The 18,783-nt window shown below is 31.9% G+C and overlaps 2 protein-coding genes across 2 annotated transcripts; one reads left to right on the top strand and one right to left on the bottom strand.

The window, feature by feature from the left end:
• Nucleotides 1-2,414: 2,414 nt before the first annotated feature.
• Nucleotides 2,415-5,658, bottom strand: LOC111398728 (histone-lysine N-methyltransferase, H3 lysine-9 specific SUVH6-like). The gene is made up of 3 exons (XM_023025787.1): nt 5,459-5,658; nt 5,299-5,352; nt 2,415-4,303 (listed from the first exon to the last, which is right to left on the bottom strand). Exon 3 carries the CDS (start codon nt 4,290-4,292, stop codon nt 2,583-2,585), a length of 1,710 nt encoding a protein of 569 aa, XP_022881555.1. The 5' UTR covers nt 4,293-4,303; nt 5,299-5,352; nt 5,459-5,658; the 3' UTR covers nt 2,415-2,582.
• Nucleotides 5,659-10,327: 4,669 nt separating this feature from the next.
• LOC111398727 (leucine-rich repeat extensin-like protein 4) lies at nt 10,328-13,457 on the top strand. The gene has a single exon (XM_023025786.1). The coding sequence runs from the start codon at nt 10,799-10,801 to the stop codon at nt 12,356-12,358; it is 1,560 nt and encodes a 519-aa protein (XP_022881554.1). The 5' UTR covers nt 10,328-10,798; the 3' UTR covers nt 12,359-13,457.
• Nucleotides 13,458-18,783: the final 5,326 nt, after the last annotated feature.

Raw genomic sequence — 18,783 nt, 5'->3', positions numbered from 1 at the left:
TTATATGTTAATGCAACCAACAATCGTACCTACAAATGCTCGATCTTGAGCCAAGAAAATATAGGGTGAGCACAAACAAAATATTTGTATCACCTATAAAAGATAGGGAAGTGGTTACTAATGCTTAATTTAGAAAACAATTGGACAAAATATTTGCGTGTAAAGTTAATTGGTTGATGAAAAATAAAAATTATATTTAAGAAATTCTTTAAAATAGAATTATCAGTATGCAAACACAATAAACTAATAAAAATTGAAAATACAAAAATCTTTAAAAAAAAAACATATAAATAGCATAAAGCTTATCACTTACATTTATTTATCATATAAATATATCACAAACATTACTCTCTCTCTCCCCAAGTAATTTGACCATTTATCTTCCAAACATTCATTTTCTTTTCCTAAGCAAACAAAAATTTCGCTTTGTCTCTTCAAATTTCACGTCTAACAGTAACCCATCATTATTTTTTTTCAACCAAACAAAAAATGAATTATCTCATGTGGAATTAAAATTTTGAAAATTTAATTTAACAGATTGGTCTAGCATCAGCCTTACAAGTATTTCAATTTATCCTTAATCTTGAAAACATTTATTACCAAGTTTTATAGGATGTTAGTATTATTTTGCTTTAGTTTTACTATTATTGTTTTGCTTTAATCTCATGATAATAACCTTTTAAATGCTTGTTAAAAGTACTTTAAATTTAATAATTCTTTATCAGTGTTCACACTTCTTAGTTTTAAGTTAATTTAGAATGAATTAATATGAAATTAGGAGCTCATTTGTATTTGTATTTGATAGTCATTTTCATTATTTTGTTATACAATATCTTGTAATCAACATTTTTTTGATTTTGTACATAAATCACTTAAATGCACATTCAATTTTGTTTTAAGTAGCTACAATAAGAAAATGATTAAAGAAACAAACAGACCCCTTTGCCATTACATTATAATTTAGTATACCAAACTTCACTTATAATTTGTATTGGATGTTGACTTTTGACATTTCTTTATTTTCCTTATCAAATTTTGGGATTTAGTTGTCTGTATTAGATTTTTCATGATTATATTAAAACTCTCTATAGGAAAGTTCAATTAAGAATACGATAATTTTTCTTCAATAGGGCACCATATTTAAAGTTGGCATAAGGCCCCCAAAATATCAAGACCGGCTTTAGGTTTATATGTAGAATATTTTATTGTGTACATATGTGATTAAAAATGAGTATGTTTATTTTTTATTCTTAATTATTTAATGAGGGCATGTCACGTCACTTCACTTCGAAGGTCAAATTGGACAAATTCTATTAACATGTAAAAATCATGCCTCTTTCCTTAAACCTTGGGATGTCTATTGCTATTTTTAAAGGTTGGAAGTAGATTTACTCATTTACAACGTTTTTGAAAGGTTGAGGACCAATTATACAATTTTACCTTCTAAAAGAATTTAGAGCCCGTTTGTTCCACATTTTTTCAACAAAAATGCATTTTAAACATCACATCATGGATCCTACCTTAAAGTGTTGAAGTCAAAAATTGTAGGTTGATTTGATGGAAAAAATGTATTATTTTCCCAAATAATGTGCACCAAACGGGGGCTTAGTTGTGTTCAAAATTCGAGTGTCTATTACCTTTTGAGGGAAGCCATAGAAAACTATAATGAACATTTGATGAGACGGATATGGAAATATCAAAAAAATATTAAAAGTGAAGAAGAAACTATAATCTCGTTCACTATATTTTTCAATTTATTTAAATATTGTACATCAAACATGTCTCAAAAGTTATAGTTTTTTCTAGAGCCAACATTTCGATCATTTAATCGGTGAAATAACAAGAGCAAAGGTTTCTTAGCACTTAACACACTTATCATGTGGAACATGAAGCATATATTTATAGAGAAAAAAGTCCTCTTTAACATTGTTGTTTAACGAAATCAAGTCGTACAACCTTAAAGCAATATGTAAAATCGCAAAACTAATATATCAACATTAAAATCGCAAAGTAATTTGATTTTGAAGTTGTGTAATGATGTCTTCATTTGTAAAAATCAACTTTAAAACTTAAAAGAATTTATTAGAACATTTCTAAGAGATTGAACATCTTGTACATAATAGAGAGCATTTTTAAATACGAAATTCTCGACGTATTACAACAAATTCTCTATCTTTAGCTTTTTAATTTACTTTCTTCGAAAAATATTTATTTCTTTTCCTCATTCCCCAAAAGACATTTAAAATCCAGTTTTAATTTTCTTTATACAAAACAAGTTTTGGTCTAAAAGAAAGATTGTATTTGACTACAAAAATATTCAGTGCATTGCACACGATAATTCAAAATTTAACTAATCATATATGCAAAATAAAAATGAAATTGAAAACTAAACAGCAGCAAAGGCAGGCACTCCTCCACCAAGACATTCATAATCACTGATTTTATATTTCTACTTTTCACAATCTCCTTTTACAATATAAGTTGTTTTTTCCCTAGTAGAAAGTTTACAGGGCAGTTCTAAAAAAGAAAAAAGATTTTCATACGATTTTCTACATACAGCCCCAAAACTATTAAGTACCGTCTTATATTTTCGATTTTTGTCTAAGCTTAGGTTGACCGGGAATTCTCCTCAACTCAAACATAAAAACCAGCTTCCCATGAGGCCCTGTTTCTTGCCAATACCTATTCACTGTGTACAAGCCATCATAAACATACATTGTGACTAGCTTACCTGAACGATTTGTTTCTTTCCATCCTCGGATAACACGAACGGGATTCATCGTTGATATACTATTCTTTAAGGCCAAATTTCCTCTCTCGAGCTTCTGATCTTCAGGTTGCTTATTCTTCCCAACTATGTTTCCCCCATGTCCAGAGTATATCATTACCTCAGCATTATGCTTATCACCAGAATAAACCCCAGCATCAACAATACTATTTGCAACTGATATTCCATTGTGCTTCATTGAATCTATACCAGTCTGGTATAAGCGGTGAATGCCAACAATAGCAAGCTCGACTCTGTATTGAAATTCATCTCCCACTTCAACTCCTGGTACTTCTCCCAAAATTGGCCTGCCTGTGTTAACTTCCCTTTTTGCTGCTTTGATAATTTTTGCTGCTTGAAGATCAATCCTCTTTAATTGATTCTCGGACTTTGTTTCATCTTGAGAGTACTGTCTGCAAATAGAACGAAACAATCGAAGAGTCTCTATCACTCTATTACGGGCATCACCATGACTAGAATGTTCAGTAGCGCTAACATAAAAATTATGTGTTGCATAACTGGCACGAGAATTTGAGGGTGGATTTTCATAAAGAGCACAATGACATTTTTTATCCCTGAGGATCAATGCACCCAGATTTCCAGTAAGAACAGGGATTGCTTTCTTCTTCATGGATGGTCCCCCTGAAATGTCTCTCTCAACTTTACTTCTTTTGGCAAAAGCTTTGTATTCGAGTTGCCATGATAAAGGCCTCCTCCTCACATTTTCTCCAATTTTTCCTCTACTTGTTTTGGTTGCTTCTGTTCTGACTTCATCCTTTTCAACTCCACCCACAGATTGGGTTTCAGATATTTTCCGTGTCTCCATCAATTCCCCTCTTTCCAGATTTTTCCATGTCCGAGTCCCATCCGTTTCAACTTTAAAAATTTTAACGCCATCGACACAACCATTTCCACGACTAATCATCTGCCGTCCTTCTTTGGTAGGTTGAGGAGCATTTGGGCCACAGGATGGAGGAATATCACAAACAGCAGACACTCTTCTACGATGGAATTTATCCTTATGCCCAACAGAAGTTCCCTGCTTAACACTGTCATTAAAAATTGGCTCTTTGGGAGATGACAACAATTGAGAACCACCAATTACCATGACAGGTTTCACCTCCTCTGAACCTATATATTTAACCAAAGCCAAATCTTTCGCCCCATTTAACCCCTTCATATTCTGACCTTCAGCTTCTATCACTTCCTTCATTGAAATATTTTTGAAGTCATTATGCAATCCTGCATTTGCCTCCATACTGTTGGCTATTTCAGAATTTTGAAACCTATTTGACTCCATATCAGCTGTTGCAAAATTCTCAACACCATTAGTCCCTTTGGAAGTTATTATACCGCCAGCCTCCACAACACCGGTCCCAACATGGTCATTTTTTGCAAACTTCAAATCCACTGGCTTAGCACTGGGGCCACACCCAGGTGGGAAATCTCGAACTGCAGAGACTTTCCTGGGCTTGAACTTGGGCAAAGAACCAATTTCCAATGACGATAATCCTCTATTCGACATGACACCCTTATCTGTAATCAATAGCCAAAATTCCTTCAAGCCTAAATAAAACAAAATTATTGACAGAGACAGCAAACAGTAGAATTAGGTTCAAAATTGAAAATTATTCTTTTTCGATTGGGCTGAAGTGTCAAATTAAGGCAGACAAATACATGGACGCATATTCAGATATTTATATAGTAGATGAAAGAATTAGTAAATGCGAAATCGAAATCGCTAACCATAGTGAAGACAAATTAACGCTAAAAAAGACAAGAAACAAACAAAAAACAAAGACACGACCAGTGGTAGCAGGCAGATACACCAATGCATCAGACATTTATATTGGAGATGCAAGCATTAATAAATGCAAAATCGAAATCACTAACCATGGTAGAGAAAAATTCGGACTCAAAAAGGAAAAGAAACATATAATACAAAACATAAGAATCGTGGCAGCGGGGGCAAAACTTAAACTACCAAAAAAATTTCAAACTTTTCAAGGAACAAGCGATCGCCTCTCTCATTACTAACTGATCCTCCAATCTACCCCCCTCTTGTTCGATTAACTAATGTTATTCTTAGATCTTATTCGTGATAAATAACATAATTATATCATTCAACAATTTTGGAGTGGCTAAAACATATTCAAACAACAAACATGGGGCTGGAAATTTAATTAGCATGCCATGCACTTCAAACAGCATTAATAGTACAAACATTACACAGATTACATGATTAATCCCACGAATTAACAAAATCCAGTCATTAACCAAGTTTCCAGGAATTAAACACCACTAAGCCATAACCATATTCGGAAGAACCAAATTTCAAGAATCAACCTACTTTACATAAGCATTTCCAAGAATAAACAACCAATAAGCCCATTAAACAATTTTGAAGGAAACTAATTCCATGCGTGCACAAATTCATACTCAAAGTATAAATAAAACACACACCCATACACACCCACACACCCACCCACCCACGCACGCACACACTCTACATGATACGGGAGGTGCTTAACTGATCTGACTGAAGACTTGAAAAAAAGAACTTCCACCGGTGGATCCCCGACGAACTGCACGAAAAGAGCATGTATTTCACAAAATAATTCAGGGAAAAACAAATAAACCACATAAAATTTTCAAAAAAATAAAAGTAAAAAAAGAGCAAAATGGATATACCAAAAACCGCTCAATGATAAATCAAAACCGCCGACCGCAAGTTCAATTAAAACACATATACACAATGTTTATTAGAATGTAAGTATAGGTGCATGTATATATGGAAAATGAAAATGAAAATGAAACACCCATAATTTTTTGTAACGGTAGCGATAGAGAGTGAGAGAGCGTGTGATTCTGTCAGAAAACGGAGTAAACAAAAGAGCATGCTCTCATGAATTCTGTTTGAGATATGGTCTATCGAGTCAAATCCTATGAACGTTACACCAGTCACTAAACTCATTTTTAATTATACATTCTTTTAATAAAATAATTTTTTCAAAAAAATTTGACTTCTTAATCTCTCACTCCTCAAAAAATAAAAAATATTATCACAAAATCTATGAGCCTTAGATCGATCACTCGATAGCGAGAACTGTTGAGAATTTTTTTGAAGGCAAAGCACTTCAAGATTAAGGAAAATGTTAAGTCACGTTGCCTAAAATGGACATGTATAGTGTACTTGGTATTTAAATAAGGAAAAAGTTTTACATCACGTTACCTAACACGCGTATTTACTTATTGTCTCTTATTAATTATTGAACTTTAATTTATTTTACTTTGCTTGCTTGACTTATATTTTCGTTTCGAATTTTCATGTAATCACCTAACTTATATTATTGTTCCGATTTTACTATTACATCTATAGATGGAATTTGCAACTTGGTCAATGAGTTATATGGCTCAAATCAACAATTCCATCCAGATGTTATACTTAAATTAAAATGAATACATTGTGAGTGATTAGATTGAAATCAATTAAAATTTCGATGACCAATATGGAATAAATTTTTTATGTCAAGTAAAATTTTAGACTACTAAATAAAATGATTTTTTTTCCCTTAAAGGAGAGAGATTTATTGATAGCTTATAAAAAGAGAATTTTGTTATTTGTACTACCGGAGATGACAACCCTAGCTGACAAAAAAGGGGCCCATAATTTTTTTATTTATCGTGGACCCTCCATGTGAGGGGTCGTCAACCCGATTATACAAATGACACCATCCATAAAAGGAAAGAAATTTAAAAGCAAATGATTTCCTAAAAAGGATCGTATGCAGATCCCAAGTGAGCCCACAATTCTTTATTACAACACTCTTTATTAGCCTCTATAAACAAATTTATACATGATTTATGAATCTTGCTAAAATCTTGAAGTTGGTCATAGATGTGAGGTAGTAGCGGAACCTCTTACATAGACGAGCTCATTGAAGAGGAAGATTTAAGCAACATTCAAGTCCGAGCATTGAAATTAAAGGTGGCAATGGAAAAGCTCCTTGTCGAAATCGGCTTCTAGCTACAATCTATTCCCTCTAGGCTCGAGGGGCCCTCGACATTGGGAAATCTTCCTTGTCATGCTTGTGGGAGACTTCATGACTCTATCATGCTTGTCATGTATCATTTTGTCCAATATGTGATAATATTGGTCATATCTAAAGTCGCTTAAAACCTGTGTGGAGTTGTTTGTAAACTATTTAAATTATAAATCAATAGAAAATGAGTGGTGGATAACTGAATAATATTTGCTAGTCTCAACGAATATATGGATGAAAAATAAATTGATCAATTATAAATAATTTATTAGTGATAGTCAAACAAGCTTTAACTTATCTCGGGATACAAAAATAGACATGTACGACTTCCTTGCTTCCTCTAAATAAGGAAAAAGTTTCACGTCACATTATATAACACGCGTTTTTGACTTTTATTTGTTTGTTGTTTATTACCGAACTTTAATTTATTTCAGTTTGCTCACTTTAATACATATGTACCCATTGCCAAAATGGATGGAATTTATGACTTTGTCAATGAAAAGGGACAACGTAATTTGTGGTAACGTAATTTGAAATGCTATTATTTAGCACCAAAAAATTTTGTGGTACTAAAAATATAAAATTAGATCGTGAATTATGTGGCTCAACTCATTCGATGGTTTTAGATGTGATTATTATATTGCAACTAATATAAGTATAGTATTCAGGTTGTGTTTGGTATACATAATTTTATGTATATAAGAGTATCCATACACTTATATGGGTGTGATCCAATTCAGTAAATGTTCCACCATGTGAAATCGAATTGGTCGTGCGGGATTCCAAGTGGACCACCCATATTTATTAGTCGTGTAAAACATGGAAACTCATAATTTAATAAATCAAACTTCATATTTTTAATTTTGAAATTTATTTATAGCTATAAATCAAAACTTCGTTGCATTATACGTTCCACTTATATACTAACCTTTAAGTCTACGGACTAAGCAACGATACACTTGACAAGATAATTGTACAGTATTAATTAGTACTTTGTACCCAAAAAAATCCATATTATTTAATATTGTACATCAAATTTGTCAATCCTCGTTGTAAAATAGCACAATCCATAAAGGGAAAGGAATTTAAATGCAAATGGTTTCCTAGAAAGATCGTGTGCGGATTCCAAGTGAGCTCACAATTCTTTATTACAACACTCTTTATTAGCCTCGATAAACAAATTTATACAGAGTTTATGAATCTTGCTAAAATCTTGAAGTTGGTCATAGATGTGAGGCAGTTGCTGAACCCCTTACACAAACGAGCTCATCGATGAGGAAGATTCGAGTAATATTCGAGTTCGAGCATTGAAATTAAAGGTGGTAATGGAAAAGCTCGTTGTCAAAATCGGTTTCTGACCACAATCTATTCCCCCTTGGCACGAGGGGCCCTCGACATTACCATTTTGTACAATACGTGAAAATATTGATCATATCTAAAGTCGCTTAAAAGATGTGTGGGAGTCGTTTGTAAACTATTTAAATTATAAATCAATAGAAATGAGTGGTGGATAATTGAATAATATTTGTTAGTCTCAACGAATATATGAATGAAAAATAAATTGATCAATTATAAATAATTTATTAGTGGTAGTCAAACAAGCTCTAACTTATATCGGGATATCAAAATAGACATGTACGACTTTCTTAGTTCCTCTAAATGAGGAAAAAGTTTCACGTCACATTATCTAACACGCGTTTTTTACTTAATTTTGTTTGTTGTTTGTCATCGAACTTTAATTTATTTCACTCTGCTCACTTTAATGCATATGTACACCTATTGCCAAAATGGATGGAATTTATGACCTTATCAATGAAAAGGGACAACATAATTTGTGGTGACATAATTTGAAATGCAATTATTTAGCACCAAAAAAATTTTGTGGTACTAAAAATATAAAATTAGATCGTGAATTATGTGACTCAAGTCATTCAATGGTTTCAGATGTGATTATTATATTGCAACTAGTATAAGTTAAGTGATCAAATTGTTTTATTGGAAAAAAAAAAAAAAAAAAAAAAAACTTAAACCCCAATCTTGAGAGCCCCCACGACCCCGTCCCTAGAGCTTTGTGAGGGAGATAAATCACGGGATGTGTCTCAGCAGGCCAGGGAATAAGAGTTGTCTGTACACTGTGCCTACAAGGAGTTCAATTCCATGTCTCAGAAATCGAACTCCCATATTTTGACTGTCGGCAAGACGTGAGATAAAATTAAAAATTAGATGACTAATATGAAATAAATCCTTTGATTTAAGTGAAAAATTCAGTAAAAGTTCCACCATGTGAAACCGAATTAGTCGTGCTGGGATTCCAAGTGGACCCATATTTCCATCATGGAGACTCGTAATTTAATAAATCAAACTTCAATAACGCTATAGGTATAGAAAATTTTAACAAAAATTTTGACAAACAATACATGGCTTGAAATCATTGGTAGATGGGAAAAACACGAAAAAAGGCGAATTAGGTTTCGCTACATCTGCATTTTTATGAATTCGGTACTTGAGGCTTTTTCTATCAAACTTTATATTTGAATTTTGAAATTTATAGCTATAAATCTAAACTCTGTTGCATTATAAGTTCCACTTATCTACTAGCTTTTAAGTCTGCGGGATAAGCAATGATACACTTGACAAGATAATTGTACAGTATTAAATAGTACTTTGCACCAAAAAGAATCCATATTATTTAGAATAATTCTCCCTGTCCCGAGTTGGGGACAGGGAGAAAGACAGGGGCACCACATGGCGCCCCTGTCCCTGACCCTGTCCCCAACCCGGGACAGGGAGCAAGGCTCTATTATTTAATATTGTACGTCAAATTTGTTCCAAGAGTTCTGAGTTATCTCCTATGACTAATCATTCTCGTGCTTTAAATTAATGAAAGACATTAAATAGAGCAAAAACAATCTATGTGTATATCGAACACAATCGCATTTTATAAAGACGAATCATTAATCGCCAAACTTCGAAGAATGTATTCGTTATAAACGAGGTACGTCAACACTAAAGTTATATTTCCTCGAATTTAAGGTATCAGGTAAGTGAGGCTTTAATTTGCAATGATCCATTGCTCAATCAAGAAAGTAGAAGCTAGTTAGGAAACCTAGTGGGCTTGTTGAAAGGTTGATCTAGTAAGCTATGTTGCCATAGATGCGAGACAGCTGCTAAGCTTATCGAGCTCATTGGCGAGGAAGATTTAGCCCTCGTTTGGCCCCTATTTTCTTTCTTATTTTCAACCATACAATTTTTTCATAAAATAATATTACACGTAAATCGAAAATTTTTAATTCTTTTTCAACCACACCTTCGAAAAAGAATATTCCAAACATTAAAATTTAGAAAAAAATGGGGGCTTAAATAATATCTAAACCCCGAGCATTGGAATTAAGGGTGACTATGGTTAAGTTCCCCGCCATGCAAATTCAATTTATTCTAAAAGTAAAAATCATAGCCCAAATTTTATCAAGTGATTATTTTTTATGACTTAATTGAATATACAAATTAATATATGGAGTATTTGTTAATTCAGAAATATACACAGTACATTGATGACGTGGTCTCAAATTTCAGATGTTCTTTGTCCTGGTAAAGTGTTCCAAGATCCAACTGATTCAGGCCCCTTCTCAACAAGAAATGCTAAAAATGCTCATCTAAGTGCATGTTAGCTAAGTTCAAAAGCTTAATAAGTTTACATGTCAAAATAAGTAACAGCATATAGTTTTAAGAAGAAAAGAATAAGCTATAAGCAAGTTTGATGTACTTTTAAGCTTTGAAAACATGCTCTAAACAACAATCAAGAACCCTGCAGCTTGCCTGCCATATTTCAGCTTCATTCACCACGAAATTTGATCAATCAATCCCCTTGCAATTTTTGTTTCTCCAGCAAATTATTTCTTTCCAGATTAACTCATAAATCTCCTCAATCCAAGAAAAGAATTCATTCACTGAAATTTGCTAGCAGAAAATTGATGCTGAAGAGTTTGTAATGATGAGAAAGATTTACCATTGGCATCATTTTTCTGGGACAAACACGTATTACTTGTTCACCATCTTTTTTGTTCTCTTCAGCATCTCCACTCCCCATCAGCTATCGGCTTCGACTGGCAGTCACTCTGCTGGCATTGACGATACTCCCGTTTATCAAAGACGACGAGTTTTGTCATACAATGGAGACTCTCTAGCAATCAACCCGTCCCTCAAATTTGAGAATCCAAGATTGGAGAATGCTTACATTGCATTACAATCTTGGAAAGAAGCCATAATCTCTGATCCAAAAAACATAACAGGCAACTGGATCGGACATAAAGTGTGTAACTATACTGGTGTGTTTTGTTGGCCTGCACCAGATGATCCCTCTCAACTTACGGTTGCTGGTATAGATATCAACCATGCTGACATTGCTGGGAACCTCCCACATGAATTGGGGCTGCTCTATGACATTACCCTGTTTCACATAAACTCTAACAGATTCTGTGGTGTGATTCCGCAGAGTTTCTTGAATCTGAGGCTCCTGTATGAGGTTGATCTTAGCAACAATCATTTTGCAGGCAAGTTTCCTGAAATTCTATTACAATTGCCAAGTTTAAAGTATCTGGACATTCGATTCAATGAATATGAAGGTGAAATTCCCAGGGAACTATTTGAAAGAGAATTTGATGCAATTTTCATCAATAACAATAGATTTTCTTCTGAATTGCCTGACAATATTGGCAAGTCAACAGTGTCTGTGATTGTTCTGGCTAACAATGAATTTCAAGGATGCCTGCCAGCGAGTTTAGGGAATATGGCAGGAAGATTAAATGAATTGGTTCTCACAAATAATGGGCTCAGTTCATGTTTTCCTAGTGAAATTGGAAAGCTAAAGAATTTGACTGTGTTGGATCTTAGCCATAACCAAATTATGGGTTCATTACCTGAAAGTATGAAGGATATGGTAAACTTGGAGCAGCTGAATTTGGCTCATAATATGTTGTCTGGGAAGATATCCAATGCGATATGTTCACTTCCAAAGTTAAAGAATTTCGGGTACGAGTACAATTTTTTCTCAGATGAAGTACCAGATTGTTTGAAGCTGCCTGAATTTAATGACAGAAGGAATTGTTTTAGAGGGAGACCAGAGCAGAGATCCATGTTGCAGTGTCAGAGGTTCTTGTCTAGGAGGATTAATTGTGGCAGTTTTGAATGTGCTACCTTTCCTCCACCACCACCGATTTATTCCCCTCCTTCCCCCTCACCACCATCAGCAGCTTCACCTCCACCTCCTCCGCAGATACCTTCCCCACCACCTCCTTCCTCAGCCCCACCATCTTTGGCACCCCCACCACTACTCTCTTCTCCACCTCCACCCCTGATTTCACCGGCTCCACCTTCACCAACTCCACACAATAACAGTTCACCACCTCCTCCACCAACACCTCCACTGCCACCGCCTATCTTCTCTCCACCTCCCCCATCCCCAACACCGCCATGTCCATGCATGCAACCTCCAGCACCATCATTGCCCTCATCGTGCATGGGACAAATGCAGACACCACCAATCCAATAGTTTCCATTCCTCCATCTCTTTAGTGCACATCAAACAAATAAAAAGACGAGATCTCTTTTGAAGAATTGAAATTATTGGCCTCGGTTTGATGTCGTTCAAGGGCTTACCAAGAATCTAACTCTTCAAACAAAACAAAAAAGGAAATCTACTGGCATCAATCTTGCAGTCAGTGATGTGATTTCAACAGGGGAATTCACTGCTGCAGGTGCATGGATGGAAAGGTTATAAACCAATATAACATAAGCAATGATGTTTAATGTTGAGTGCAAAAGGGGTCAGATTTCACAGTTACAATATCTTTCAAATCATTCAAAGCAGTTCTCTTTCTTGATTAGTGCAATTATATCTTTCAAATAATTTGCATTACTTTTCCTGATTGGTGGTGGGATGTCACCATAGTACATTAAGAGTGATTCATGTCACTTAAATATGCAAATAACAATCAGCTTGGCTATTTCGTCTGATCCAAGTATCCGAGTCCAAAAAACTCAATGTGTGGAATAGAAAATATATCAAACACTTGAACTGCAATTGTATATTTCTGCTAAATCAAACAAGCCTAGTAGAAAAAGGGAAAATTATAAACATCTCTGCAGGGAAACTAAAACCCAATATTCCATCACAATCAAATGTTTTTTGGTTCAAGCGTATATACATATCAAATAAAGTCAGCCGATTGAAATAAAATAGTGAGAACATTCTATATCAATATGAAATACCTGTTAGAAGATTAGTGTGGACCTGTGTATGAATTAGCATTGAAATTTGAAACATTTGTCTTCATAATATTTTGCTGCGTCAAGTGACGGATGGGAATTTTTGTAAGAAGCCTATTCTGATGGACGTTAGGGAAATATGGCCCTGTTTATTTAATGCAAAAACGTATTCTATTTGCTAAAAATTCAATCGTAACCTTTTAATGATAAACGCTTCTCCCTCACCTTTCCACCCTTTGGACTTTACCAACATTGATCCACGCTCGAGCATGATTTCCGGCACTTTAAATACAAAATATTCTTTATTTTTAAGTGTTAATGTTTAAAAGTAACGTCTAAGGGACTCAATTTTAACTTTTTAAGATAAATCAGAGGCCTTTTTCTTTTTCTTTTTTGATATTTTCAAGAAATGTTGACTGATTTCTCATCTCATTTTAATTTAACGTAACTTTTTAAATGGCTAAGGGGCTGTCTGGCACAGCTTATAAGTAATTTTCTGACCGTTGCTAAGGGATTTTCTGACTGTTAGGGCCGTAACTTTTGACTGTCCATCTCTATGGTGGGACCCGTCTTTTGACTCAACGGTCAAAAAAATGCTGAAAATTCAGTGGAAAATCTGTGCCAGACAGTCACTAATCAATATGTGACAGCTTGAATCCAATTATTGAATATTAAAAATAGAGAGTATGTTTGACTCTTTAAATTTAGATAACCAAATCCATTCTCTATTTTAAAAGGTTAAAAATAAAGTTTCTTGTAGCTTATTTTTAGGCATTACAACATATTTAAGAAAATATTTGGAGAGCCAACCACATTCTTTATATTAAATACATTCGAAATATTTGAATATTCAGTGGAGAAAAATAATAATAATTGGAAGAGAAGTTAGTAAAATCAAAAAAGGGAAAAAATTGTTTTTTGGGAGTTAAAAAATTAAATGTTAAATATAAAGAGCATATTAGAGTACCCGCAAATTTTTAGTCTCTAAATTTACAACAATACTACATGTATATCATGATTGTTAGTTATATTGACACTCTTCCATGTAGCAACAATCTACTCAATTGATTATAAACATATCCATCGATAGGTGGAGGGATGTTAACCAAGGACGTACATTTAACTTAATTCCTAAATTTATACATACTCTCAAAATTATAAAATATGTTTTTTTTATAAATAGAGAAATTCTTGGAAATGCTCAACTCTATAAAATAAATTACATTTTGTATTTAATGAATACCTTGTAAATGTTCTTGAAGAGTCAAATATACTCCTATTCTTAGTGTACGATGATAGCATTTAATAAATAGGGTTGGCAACATGGTGGGTTTAAGGCGAGGCAGGGGCAGACACAGAGATTCTTAGTTAGGGGGGCACAATCAAAATCTTTACAAATCGAATTCTTTGTTCTAGATTTTTAAATGATTTATAATTGGCCGAGAAAATGCAGATTTACATTTAAAAAATATTTTTTTATTAATATTTTACTCATCATTTTCATTCATTTGATTTCCGAACAGTCATTTTATTAATATTTTGCTCATTATAAGAAAATATATATTTATATTTAAAAAATTATAATGTATTTAATACAAACAATCAAGTCAAGTTATCAAAAGGAAAAACATATAACCAATATTCAATTAAATAAATACAATTAGTTAAACATAAGTTAAATTGGATATAATCAGTTCAGTCACATTCTATAGACGCAAATATGATAGAAAAAATGCAAATTTAGATTGTAATTAAATGAAAATTTGATTGGAAGGTGAAAATTTATAGTAGATATGATAATTTATAGAAAAGTTATAGACAAATTTTAAAAAATTAGAAGGTTAATGTTTTGGTAAAAGGTGTGAGAGTGAGTGAAAAAAAAAAAAATTATTGTGATTCTGCCCCTGTTTGATGGAGGTTAAAATTAAATTTTTAGTATATTTTGACAAAATTTAGAAAGTTAAGAATTCCATGAAATATTTTGTTAAAATTAATTGTTAACTTTGATTTATATTAAAATATATATTTCAATTTATACCAAAAAGAATTTTATCCCAAAAATAAAAAATAAATCAAATTTCAAAAGTTTGGGGGGGGTCATGTGACCCCTCAGGTCCGCCGGGGCGAGGACTTGCCCCGTTTTCCCTTCTTTATTTTTTTATTTTTTTTTTATTATTTTTTTTTTTTACATAGTAAATTTTTGAATCTATAAATATGCGCGCACAAAAAAAATTTAAGAATTGAAAAAGAACAAATTTACATCCAGAATGTTTGCGAAAGGTCGCCATTTTTACCAAAAACAGTGTAGTGGACATGCAGAATAAACTTTTTCTTTTTCTTTTTTCCACTACAAACTTACAATAGAAATAAGAAAGAGAAAATTTATTTTAAAACTTTATTTGATTTTTAGAGAAAATAATAAAAAGAATAATCAAAGAAAATGGAAAAAATTATAACTAAATATTACTTTACTTAACATTTTTTTATTTTTGAATTTCTGATGAAATAGAAAAATGTGAATACAAAAGGATACAAAAGAATAACTAATAAAGAAAGAAAGACTGATCAAATTTTATTATTATTATTTTTACGGGGTGGATTTGGCGCGGATTTTTTTTGCCCCATTCAAGTCGAGGCAAGATGGATTTTTTTGGTCATCTCTATTAATAAATGACAAATTTCAATACTCCTTAAACAATTCAAAATGTACAATATAAAAAATTATGTTAAATAAATTATGAAAAGAAACTGATAAATATTTTTTGAGAAAAGTCAAATGAAAAGCCACTATAGGGAGTATTGTTGGAGAATATAAAATTTTGACTCTCTAAATTTATATATGTTCTTCAGATAATAGAATATGTTTTTTATAAATATTCTCTTACTTTTTATATTTAACACTTAATTTTACCATTCCCAAAAAATATTTATTATTTTTCTCTATGTTTTGTTTTAGCTAGCTTTTCTTTGTATTATTTTATTATTTTTCTACATTGAAAATTAAAATATTTTGAATGCATTTAATTATAGAGAATGAGTTTGTCTCTCCAAATTTAGAGAGTAATTTGGAGAGCTGGACACACTTTCTAAAATGAAATGTTAATTTAAATTGTCTATTGGAGTGTGATTTTAAAGGTTGACTATTTAAAATAGATATCATTTCATGTTTAAAATGTCTCTTGAAGATACTCTAATACTTTATAATAAGTTTTAAAATTATTTTCAAGAGACTCTTTATTATAAAAAGCATATTATGTATTATAGAAAGTATATTTAAATTTAGAGAGTTAAATTTTTTATAAACTCTAATAAACTCCCTATTTTGGCTCTTTATTTTCTTTTCTCAAAAAATATTTATTGATTTTTCTTCTTATTTTATTTAACATAATTTTTTATGTGTAAATTGGCCAATCAATTTAAATGTTATTTGAATATTTTAAGAAATAGAATATTAAAATAATTAATTTATTAAATGCAATTATTATGCTTTAAGAATAAAAGTGAGTTTGATTCTCTAAATTTGAAGGGCTAAACATGCTCTCTATTTAAAAAAAAATTAAAATAGAACGTTAATTTGACTCTTTATAGTAAAGAATATTTTGTATTTAAAGTGAATTTCACTCTCTATTCTTGATGTACAATCATTATATTTAATAAGTCACATGTTTCAATACTATAGTTTTTACACTACTCAAAACACATTTATTAATTCACCATTGACATATAAAAAATTAAGTTAAATGAAAGCATGAAAAGAAATCAATAAATGTTTCTTGAGGAAAGCAAAATAAAAAGTCAAGATAAAGATCATTATTAGAGTGCCTAAAAATTTGACTCTCTATAATGTGTAAGATGTTATTTTACAAAATAAAGACTTTTTTTTCAAAATAATCTAATGGGTATTATAGAAATAAGGTCATTTTTATTACTTTATGCAAAACGGTTTTTTTTTTTTTTGTTTAAAAGGTCAATTCTAACTTTATTGAAAACCGCTTCTAACCCTTGCTCTCAACCTTGACCGTCGTGTGCACATCATGCATGATTGGGGCAGTTAACATTTTTGCTCGAAGTACGTAGATATCATAACAAAAATGGCATAATTTTGGCATGGAGCACTGACGAGTGTGTTTTTACTCACAAGTTATACGCAATTTTAGTTTGATTAATTGCTAGATATTATGAGCATAGAACGTTTTTTATGTGTTTTCTAGTATTGTTTTAAAAATAATGAGATGTGATGTAAAAAAGTTGTTAAAGTGAATAAATAACCCAAGGACAAATTTCAGAATAGCAAGTCAGTGCTTAGGTGTCGAAAACCAAGCACCAAGGCCTTACAAATAACAATAATAGCAGTTTTGGATAGAGGCAGCTCCTGAGCACTGCACTCAGTGCCCAGGCGTTGCTTGCATAGCACTTAGGCGCTACCCTATATTTCATCAAGCGTCGCACTGCCTATTTTAGGATTACACTGTTTTGGCATGTAAAAAGCCTATGAAAACTCCAAACTGGGGAAAGACGTGAAAGAGAGTATAAATAAAGAAATTGAGGATATCAAACGGATTTCCACACATTGAAATAGAGAAAACACAACTTGAAAATTAGAGAGCAGATTCAAGAGGAGAAAAACAACAATTTAAGCGTTTGAAATCAAGATTTGGAACGAGAAAAAAAACTTGGTGCAAGATTTATCAACTTCTCTACATCTTAATTCCAAACCAGGTGACGTACTCCATTATTGTTATTTGTTTTTCTTTATCTATCACGAGTTGCTTAACCTTATATTATGACGAACAATGTAATCTACTTGAAACTTTTTATTTCTTTGATTTAAAGATTTTTGATCTTTTATATTTTATGTATTGATTTTGTTATGAGTTTAATGTATTAAATTATTTGATCATTAATTTGATGATTTTGTGAATCTTTTACGAATTGAGAGATAAGTTTGAGATTTAGGCCATATAGTAAAATTCGAAAAATTAGTATAACGTATAGAGATACATATACTAATTATTGCGATCATTATATGAATTCTTAGAACTAGTATTTTGTTTAACTAAAGTTTATTCGCATAGAAATATGGGATTGAAATAGTTAAACAGGCTCAATGAAAATTCGAGATGGGTAAATTAAATACAATAGAAGAATTTGATTGAACACTACATTAAATTTATGAATCTTGAATTCAGAGTTAAAGGTGATTAATAGATGAAATTTTTATATCCTAATATCCGTTTACTATCTAAATTCAAAATCAATCTGTGTGTATCTACATTATTTCAAGTATTTAAATTAAAAATCACAATATATAATTCTTTGTTTTCTATCATCAAATAGTGGTTTAAAAATTTAGATTAAGTGCTAAAATATAGTTCTCGTGGAAACAATAATTCGAACTCAAAAGTCCATTATATTACTTGTTCAATATCGTACACTTGAGATAAAAAAAATGCAACAAGTTTTTGGCATCATTACCCGAGCCTATTCACTTTTAATCTTAATTTAATTTATTTATAACCGTTATTTGATTTGTTTGTTGTATACGTTGTACCCAAGGGACGATTTTAAACCGTTTGATTCGAAAATAGAACGTATTTTCAAATAAAGATAAAAAGAACACAAATAAAAACAGCAACTTCAAATGGATGATGATAGAAATATTCCTATTCTTATTCAACCAATCGGATAAGTGCCCACAACAGTAGCAGC

Source organism: Olea europaea, chromosome 8, assembly GCF_002742605.1.
Source record: "Olea europaea var. sylvestris chromosome 8, O_europaea_v1, whole genome shotgun sequence".
Taxonomy (NCBI): Eukaryota; Viridiplantae; Streptophyta; class Magnoliopsida; order Lamiales; family Oleaceae; genus Olea; species Olea europaea.
The sequence above is the reverse complement of the archived record's forward strand: the minus strand, read 5'-3'. Positions and strand labels throughout refer to the sequence as shown.